At 34.8% G+C, this 9,702-nt stretch overlaps 1 protein-coding gene across 1 annotated transcript; it reads left to right on the top strand.

Annotated features, from left to right (window-relative positions):
• The first annotated feature begins 3,452 nt into the window (after window positions 1-3,452).
• LOC122045779 (GEM-like protein 1) lies at window positions 3,453-6,903 on the top strand. The gene is made up of 4 exons (XM_042606150.1): window positions 3,453-3,730; window positions 3,839-3,940; window positions 4,108-4,379; window positions 6,548-6,903. Exons 1-4 carry the CDS (start codon window positions 3,556-3,558, stop codon window positions 6,734-6,736), a joined length of 738 nt encoding a protein of 245 aa, XP_042462084.1. The 5' UTR covers window positions 3,453-3,555; the 3' UTR covers window positions 6,737-6,903.
• Window positions 6,904-9,702: the final 2,799 nt, after the last annotated feature.

Raw genomic sequence — 9,702 nt, 5'->3', positions numbered from 1 at the left:
AAGAAGGAGGAAGAAGAGAGGCTTGCTAAGGTTCTGGAAAAACTCTCTGTCGACCAAAGCAAGGGCGCTGTGTGGTTGAGCTCTTGGCTGAGGAATCCTTCTGTCTTTGCGCGTTGTTTTCATTGTGGCTGTGAGTTCATTTGTTCATTCCTTTAGCCACAAAGCTCTGTAAGTCTGTGCTTCATTTCATATCATTTTCTGTGACTTTTGTGGAGAGGTTGCTCCACCGAGAAGGAGAAATACTTAGCCGGAATTTGTCCGGGGTGTGATCTACCGAAAGATCAAGGGATCGTCCACCTTACGGACACGCCGAGGAGTAGGGGCAAGTTATCCCCGAACCTCGTACATCGTTTTGTTAGTGTTGGTTGGTTTTCTTTCCTTGCATCAGTTTTTATTTTGTTTATTTCCGCTGTGCTAACCAAGTTTTGTGAGGAAATTCTTTGGGTTTTAGTGGTGGCTATTCACACCCCCCCCTCTAGCCATCCGAAGATCCTAACAGATTCGTCGTTTAGCATGTGTTTGGTTGCTTCGGGATTTAGTAGTTGCTTCTTCAACTAAGCTTTGTGATGATTTCCGAAAGAATGATTCAGTCGAACTTAGTGTTTAATTCTCAGGTTTGCTAGGTTGCTGGAGAACTTGCTTGAATTCAACTTGTTGTCACTGTGAATGATCTGTTTTGACTAGAAGTTGTGGTAGGTTTCTGTTGCAGCTTTGTTCTGGGATAACGGTTTGATTTCTATTGAATAGATTTGAGAAGTTTTCGAATCCGAATTGTGTTCCTTGTATTGCTTCTACAGGATTGTTGGTTTGAGTTAGTTTCAGATTCGTTTACGTATCACGATCGTGTTCCTGGTGTTAATGACGGTCAGATTTGAACTATGTGTATACAATTTAACATGGTTTTGTTCTTTCGAATAGATAAAATGGATTTTCAAAGTGTTAAAGAAGGTTCCTAGTGTGCATTGTATTCCTTGGGTTGACTGCAGAATTTTCGGACAGATTAGAAAGAATGGATTTAGTTGTGGTAGCAGATTTTAGATAGGTTTAATATGTAGATTTATTAAAGCATTGTTACTGTACCCAAGCTTAAATCCTTTCATAATTAGTATGCAGATTTTGTTAAGTCTAGTATGCAGATTTACATAAGCTTAGTATGCAGATTTTAGATAAGTTTAGTATGCAGATTTTAGATAAGCTTAATACGCAGATTTCTGTTTAAGCTTGTATGCAGATTTTTGTTTAAGCATTTCAGTGTTAGAATTTGTTTAAACATTTCAGTTTTTTTATAAGAAGCATTCTTTTATTAGAAATATTAACAAGAAATGGTCTGGGATGGTGGTATGATCCGGGGACCTAAGCCCGGTGAGCGCGCCAGAATCAACCAAGATATGTTCTGGGATGGTGGTATGATCCGGGGACCTAAGCCCGGTGAGCGCGCCAGAATCAACCAAGATATGTTCTGGGATGGTGGTATGATCTGGGGACCTAAGCCCGGTGAGCGCGCCAGAATAAAGGGGGACTCCGGTCCTAAGTTCGGACCCCTACCAACCTAGCGCTAGAGTAGTTGTCTGATCAACAACTTATGTTACGGTACTACTAAGTGCAACTAGATCACCACAATAGTAGGTTTATAAGTACGCATGCAAGTATGTTCAAGTCATGTTCATGTTTATGCCTATGTTTATGTTTATGTTAGACTTGCTTACATGTTTAGCATTTCAGTATGCTTTGTTTCTTCCGCTGTTAGATGAGCATGAGTAGTATTTTCTTATGAGCTTTTAGTTTTTAGATTTCTTCCAGCTTACGTGCACATTCGAGTTTTTGTGAGATAGATAGCGCTTACTAAGCAATTTTGCTTATAGTTGCATTTCCTCTTACTGCAGATCAAAGAAAGGAAAGGCTATAGGAAAGGAAGGCGACAAGGAGATGCAAGAGAAGTGTGTGATGCCTGGACTATGGAGAGATATGAGAATTGCTAAGAACTTATTAAGATTACTTCCGCTAAATTGTTAAGAGAACTTAGAACTTGTACTTGTTAGTCTTTGGATCGTTTTATCGTGCATTGCTAGAGTTGTTTCTTTTAGTATTATGATTCTTTTTGACGAATATAAACTGCGTGGGGTTTGTTATATGTTCCAGTCGCCTGTGGCTGAGTATATATTGCATGTATTGTTGAATATGGTCACCGGTACAGGGGAGACTCTGTCGAAATTTTTCGGTAGGGTTTCCATGTGATTTTCAATCACACCGGTTAAGTAGCGTTAATAGTTAAGTAACGGTCACTCTTAGAGTAGTAGTAATAGTAAGAAGGGTGGTCGTTACAGGGATAGTCGCTCGGCTACAGTAGCGTTGTCCGCATGTAGCTCTCTCGGCCATGACTCCACTCCGTTGATTTGGCATTGATGTAAGGCCGAGCGGGGTAACCGCTCGGCCTGCTTCTACAGACACTTGACGTTCATTCTTGTCTTGAGTGTCTTAGCTCAGCTGGTGGTGGAGCTAGTAGTGATGTCGGATCGGACCTTTCATGTCTTGGTTGGGCGAACCACTCGCCCGCCCATCCAGTGATAGTGGGGCGTTGACTGCCTTGACTTTGACCTTTATTGTGACGAAGACCTTTCTCAAGATGAACTTCTTCTTATCACTGCATCACATGACCCTTTCTTATTACTATATCACATATTTTTCTCAGCTTTTAGGGACACTCCTAAAAAATTAAAAATATTTTTTATAGATGAATCATTCTTTCTCCAAATCTCTAAATTATTTTTTTTACCTAAACTAAATCAATTAAATTTTGTTATCAAAATTGAATAAACCCAACCAATATAAAATTAATTAATTCGATTATCAAATTAATTATTTTTTATAGATTAATTGATGTCATCAATTAATTTTGATCTCGAACCCTTGAATGATTTATTGATTCTAACTTCCACTATATTTTTTAATTTAATAAGTTTAACTCATTTATAAAATTTAAAATCAAAATCAAATTGATTATATAAAAAATTTTGAATTAATCAAATAGTTTAATTAATCATTTCCTAAATGATTTAATTAATTTATGAATTTATAATAAAAAATTATAATTTTTTATATTATTAAAAGATATAGTGGAAGCTGGAGTTATTTTAATATCTTCTCTTTAGCAAAATTCTAATTTAATAGTAAAGTTAATATCTGTAAGTTTTATTTTTTACATATTAAAAACGCATATGATAATCTCTTTAAGACATTAATATCTTTTAAATTTCTAACTATTGTATTTGTCCCGAGCCACGAATTAAATAATTTTCAAAAAAAAATTATTATGAAAATATTGTCTCTATTAATATGTATCTAATTTAGGATAGTAAAATAGATATTAATTTATTTTTTATAATATAAATGTTAGAATATATTTTAAACATCCCATTTCCTTATTGGCAAGGAAATAAAAAAAAACTATATTTTCTTGTTTCATTCGGCTTTTCCATTCCTTTTGTCCTCGATCTACTCCGGCGATCCGGAGCACGGATCTCGCGCAGGGAAGCTATTCAACTCTCGTCGTCGACGATGAATCCCGTCGGCTACGGCGACAAGAAGGAGAGTGAGGCAGCGCACTCCGCTGGCTACGCCCCCTATCCCAAGCTCACCCCGGAGGACGTTGCGCCGGCCTCCGTCACAGCCACCGCCATGCCGCCCGAGTTCAACCCTTATATCGTCCCATCCCCCGCCCCATCCGCCAAGAGTATGTTCGATTTTCCTATTCCCATTTCGAAATCAAATGGATCGAATCGCGAAGCGATTTCCCTTTCTCTTTCGATTGTTTCATCGGATTTATCAATTTGGCCCATAGGTAAGAGGGATACGATGCGCGATGTGCTCGATAAATTCGGGAAGAGGGTCAATGAAACAGCGAAGAAGACAGAGGATTTGGCCGGGAACTTTTGGCAGCATTGTAAGTGAAAGACTTTTTTTTCCCTGAGATCTGAAAAGTTGATCTTCTCAGATCTCATTCATGAATACTTGTTCCAGTGATCATCGTCCTTTCTCTGACAATTGCCATGCCTGCTTATGTTTACCTTTCTATGTTGTTTGTTTTCTCTAATAATCCTTCTTGATCAGTGAAAACTGGCCCTAGCATTACCGATGCAGCCATGGGGAGGATTGCTCAGACAACTAAAGTCATAAGTGAAGGAGGCTATGAAAAGGTATTTCATCAGACTTTTGAGATACTTCCAGGAGAGAAACTCAAGAAGTCATATGCATGCTATTTATCGACATCATCTGGCCCCGTAATGGGGGTTTTGTACCTCTCTACTGCTAAGCTTGCATTCTGCAGTGATAATCCTCTTTCTTACAAAGTTGGAGATCAGACTCAGTGGTCATATTACAAGGTACTTCACAACTCGCTCTTCTATTTTTCACTGGTCATATCCTGCAGTGATAATTCTTTTACATGTTCTGCACTGATATTTGTTAAAAATTTCCCTTGTTAACTTTGAAATTTCAATCATCTTGAGGAATTAAGCACCACATTAGTCCATTTATGCCTGTTTGTTTTATATTGTGTTTTTTTAACTGTGTTCCAAACAAACTTGAGAGTCTTATGGACAAGAATCTCTCAAATTTTTTCTTTATATTATAACTTGTTTATACAATAACAACCAAGTCTTATCCCATTAGGTGGGGTCGGCATATCTTGTTTATATGACTAATAAATATTCCAATTAGGTGATGTAAAAGTATGACAAATGCATATATTCGCCAAGGAAAAAAAAGACCAAAAAAGACTTGATTAATAATGATATAGTAGGATAAGACTTGGTTGTTGTTATAGTAGTATTATATCTCATCTCAAATTCTTAATCCATGTGATTAAGCTTGAAAATTACATTTATTTGTGTTTAACAGCAGCTGTATAGTTCATTAAGAATACTGCAGATATGGTTCATCCTTACATGAATCGTCAAATATTATTTTTAATCTCTTTTTGATATTCTGATAGTTGTTTGTCTTGACGTTTATTTCAGTGAACCTTTGATGCTACCTATAAAATTAAGTTTTTAGTGTATAGATGTAGCAATAAAGATCCTAGAAGAGTTGGTGATCATTTAGCTAAGACTGTTATGCAACCTGTATTTAATTGTATTTCGACTTTTCTGATGGATATAAATCATCACTAAATCTTTCATAGTATAGCTTTACGGTTGCAGAATCTGTTTTTATTTTTATTTTATTTTATTTTTTGCTCTTAACTCGTTTAAGATGTGTGCAATAGTTAGGAAACAACCTGACGTAGATTTCATCAGAAATTTGATGCTCCAGTATGACACTGAAAGATCTCTTATCTACTCTTATTTTTCTAATAGTTTTTACTACCATAAATAAAGAAAATATGGTTACTGTAGGGTTCCATATTCCACCTATACCTTAGAAGACAACACTTATAGCAGATAAAAAAAAACTGTAAAGATGGCCGTGTAAAATTACTAGAAAATATAAGCTCATAAGCAACTATATAATGCAGATGCCTTCGAAGTTAATAGAACGTAATTGATCCTTGTAGGATTATTAATCCAACGTTGGATTTGCATGTGAAATAATTATGTATTACGGGCTGTCATATTTGGTTAAACTTAATTAAAGGTGATCAATTAAGATTTTGGATATTTGAATTTTAATGTATTTAATAGGATATGATCCTTTATGAATAGAGACCTAAGGACTAATATATATTTTAATGACGGACTAAAATAAAAATTATCAGAAGGATAGCCCTAATGGAGATTTTATAAATAAGGAGTTATCTTCTGATCACATGGTTTTTGTTTTTGGATGAGTCGAGAGATACGTACAAAGGAGACTTTTATGCTTTCTTTACACGAAGGAATTGACGATGGATGGATAGAATAAATCTAGGGCATACGAAAAGAATGAAAAGGGAAAAAAGTCTTTTCCATTGTATGCTTGTTTACCTTGATTGAGGAAAGTGGGTACATAAAAAGGGCAGTCCGATGCATGAAGTTACTTTTTGTAAGAGGTTGTTTCTAAGATTTGAACCCGTGACCTTTTGATCATATGACAACAATTTTATCGTTGCGCCAAGGCTCCCCTTCAAATGGGTACATATAGTATAATTTTTATAATTGAAAAAGGATATATGTATCATTTTTTTTTGATATATAGTATAATTTTATTAATAAAAAAAGATATATGTGTCATTTTTTTTATTCGTTATTTTCTGTCTGATTTTGATTTTGAGTGATTTATTTTTTCTCTCCCCGCTGATGGATTTTATTTTATTTTTTAAATTTTAATGAAATAAATGATAGAAACTTTTCTTTACTTTTGTTTACCGCTCTGTCAAATAAATATAGCCTTAGTCAATGATATTGATCTGGAATACCAAACCGCCTGGAGGTAAAAGACATTATTATGTATATTTCCGTTTTTTATCCTTATAATTTTTAATAATTAAACATATACAGTCCAAAGTTTATATACGATGTTTATCTTAAAAAGATAATTATATTCTTATTGTTTCAACATATGATTGACACAGGTAGTGATTCCTCTACATCAATTGAGATCAGCTAGTCCTTGTGTGAGCAAAGAAAAGCCAGGGGAGAAGTATGTTCAAATTGTTTTGTTCGACAACCATGAGTTCTGGTTCATTGGTTTTGTGAACTATGATAGCGCTGTGATAAATCTACAAAAAGCTGTGCCAGGTACCCCTCATGCTCATGTTTAAGTTTCCATCATTAGGTATGCTTTCCTACTTCATTCCACTTTCATCTCTGTTCTTCTTGCTAAGATGCATATTCAATGCTCATCGTCTTTTGAATTGAAACTCGTTTATGTATTTATTTTTCTATTAGACAGTCCGACCTCGACTTCAATTTAGGCATGTTTTTTTTATGGACCTGTGGGAGCTTTATACTTGCTTTAGTTGAGCGGATGAATTTTAAGACAAAAATCAAAAGGGCCTCTTAAATTATGTAAATTGTCAAAAGATACTTTTTTTTTTTAAAAAATGGCTATATGCATTTAGTCGTAATTGTTATATAACATTTAATATAGCATTATTATTTTAATATTTATTTATTTATTAAATATTTATTTAATATTGCTACACAGTTGTAATTGTTACACAGTTGTAAATATTTATTTATTAAAATTATTTTAATAAAATTTAAATAATTTTGATTAAATTATTAAAAAATATTTTAATATAATAATATTCTAGATTTAAGATTTAGAATTTAAAATAAGTTTGATCAAGGTAATTTTAATAAAATTGATAAAAAAAAAATATTTAATATAATAATATTTTATATATAATAATTTTAATTAAAATGAAATAATTAATTTTTATATTTTAATATTATTGAATTGATATGCAATGTTAAAATAAATGATATTTTTAAAATAAATAATTTAATATTTCTTTTCTTATGAAAAAAACAATAGATCATTATCTTAAGGATCTCTCTATAATTACATAGATGTTAGGTACATAATGAGATGATCATATATCATCAATTCCTAAAAATAAAATCGATGATTATAGATATTATTTGCTCATTACATTACATGTAGAGATGTAAATGAATCAAAATGTAAATAAATTAAAACTGTTCATATAAATTATTCGAAATTTGATTCAATAAAAATTAATTTAATGAGATTCATTAAGATAAATAAATCAAAATCAAGTTTCATAATACTTAGTTCGTTAACTCATGAATATTTTCATTAGTAAGTTTATAAATTAATTTTTAAATAAAAAATTAATAATTTTAATATTAAATTTATAGATTTTACACTCTACTTATAAAAAATATAAATAAATATATTAAATATATTTATTAGAATAAAATTATATATTTTAATAAAAATATTATATTTTTTTAAATACATAATTTAATTTTTTAAAAATATTTAAATTTATAATTTATATTTATTAAATTTATTTATGTTTGATAAAAATTTGAATAAGTTCCTAAATTATAAATATATTTATTAAATAAAATTGAACTCGATTAAATTATAAAAGAGTCAATATTTAAGACTTCAGCTTTCTCAATTAAACCTTAATTACATTAGACGCTAATTACATGCGATATGTCGTGGTGCTTTTTTTTATCCGAAATAGCCAATTTTAATCGCCTTCTCAATCCAAAATCCAAATGAACACATAATACAGGGGGGTGTCATCGCCCACCGACTTATTGTAGCGGCCATCTCTTCTGGCCTCGGATCGATGATCAGAGAGGCTGAGACAATGACACGCGTATATGAAGCGAGGGGCAAGATTGTAAAATAGGGACTCAAGGAGAGCGACAAAAGAGAGGAAGAGATTCGAAACCGAAGACATTCGAGTCTCCATCGCACGTCCAAAAAACAGAAGGAAAAAAACAAAATCAAATCGCTAACGATCGAAATTAACAGCTATGAAATCCCTAAGCGTAGAAACGGGGATGCAGTGGAAATCTACGTAGATCTACAACAGCGCGGCGGCGACCACCGCGGCGGTGACGGCCATCCAGCCAACCGACGCAGAGGCTGCGACATTGCCCTGAGACGAGCTGGGGGCCTCAAGGATCTCTGCGGGCGGGACAGCGGTGGACGGGCGTTCTGCGTGCGACGGAGGCGGAGCCGGAGGGGAAGAGACGGGAACCCCAGACGGAGTCTCGGGACTACTCGGAGGAAGGCGCATGAGCCGCAGGCGAGGACGGCAACGGGACGGACGGAGGAGGGGAGACGGGAGCCGCAGCCGGTGTTCGGATCGGAGGAGGTGACACGGGGACGACGGCGGGGGACCGCCTGGGGGCGGGGCTGGGGCCCTGGGCGGAGCAAGCTGCAGAGAGAAGCACAACCATGGCGAAGCCTAGGACGGAGGCGGAGAAGGTCATGTCGACCGCCGCGAGATCGCCGACGAATTCGGGAGGCGAGAGTGGCGATCGGAGTTAGGGTTCGCAGTGGGAAGGGGAGAAGTGAGTGAGTGAAATCCTTTTATCAACGGAAAAAAGCGAAAGCGAAGAAAGGGAACCGTTTCTTTCCTTTCTCGCAGTTCCGGAATGCGACAGCTCTCAGCCCGCGGGACATCACTACCCGTCGGATGGAAAGCGTGTACGGGTGAGATTTAATATTCTTGCTAGACATCTTTTTTGTTTGTCGTAAAAAGGAAAAAGGAAAAAGGTTGGTGACTTTACGAATAGAGCCGTCGGATGGTGATCGGACGGATGCTACGCGTATAAAATCCTAAAATAGATTTGGCAGGATGGTGGGATCCACCCGTCGTGTTGTGTGGTAGACCGGGTGCAATTATTTATTTATTTATTTATTTATTATTAATGAGCATAAAAATCTACTATTTTTAATTTAACGATCTAATTAATTAAGGTTAAGGATATAAATACAAGAGACTTATAAAAATAATTATTTTTAATTTGAAGTAATTTGGAGTTCTTGATAAATTCATCAAATTTTTACAAGTTTAATATTTCGTTGTTTTCATTTTACACTATCGAATTAAAATATCATTACTTAATAAAAAAAATCAATAATGTTAAAATTAAAATGTAGATAATTGTTCGATACAAGATATTCTTCACCTTTTAGCTATTAGTTTTGAATAGATCTGTCTATAGTCAAGGTTGGCTAGAGAGAGCTGGACCCAACTAAGCTTGAGCGTAGGTCAGACCTACAATCGAC

The sequence above is a fragment of the Zingiber officinale genome, chromosome 2B, assembly GCF_018446385.1.
Source record: "Zingiber officinale cultivar Zhangliang chromosome 2B, Zo_v1.1, whole genome shotgun sequence".
Taxonomy (NCBI): domain Eukaryota; kingdom Viridiplantae; phylum Streptophyta; class Magnoliopsida; order Zingiberales; family Zingiberaceae; genus Zingiber; species Zingiber officinale.
Note: the sequence above shows the minus strand (reverse complement) of the source record. Positions and strands in the feature narration are given on the sequence as shown.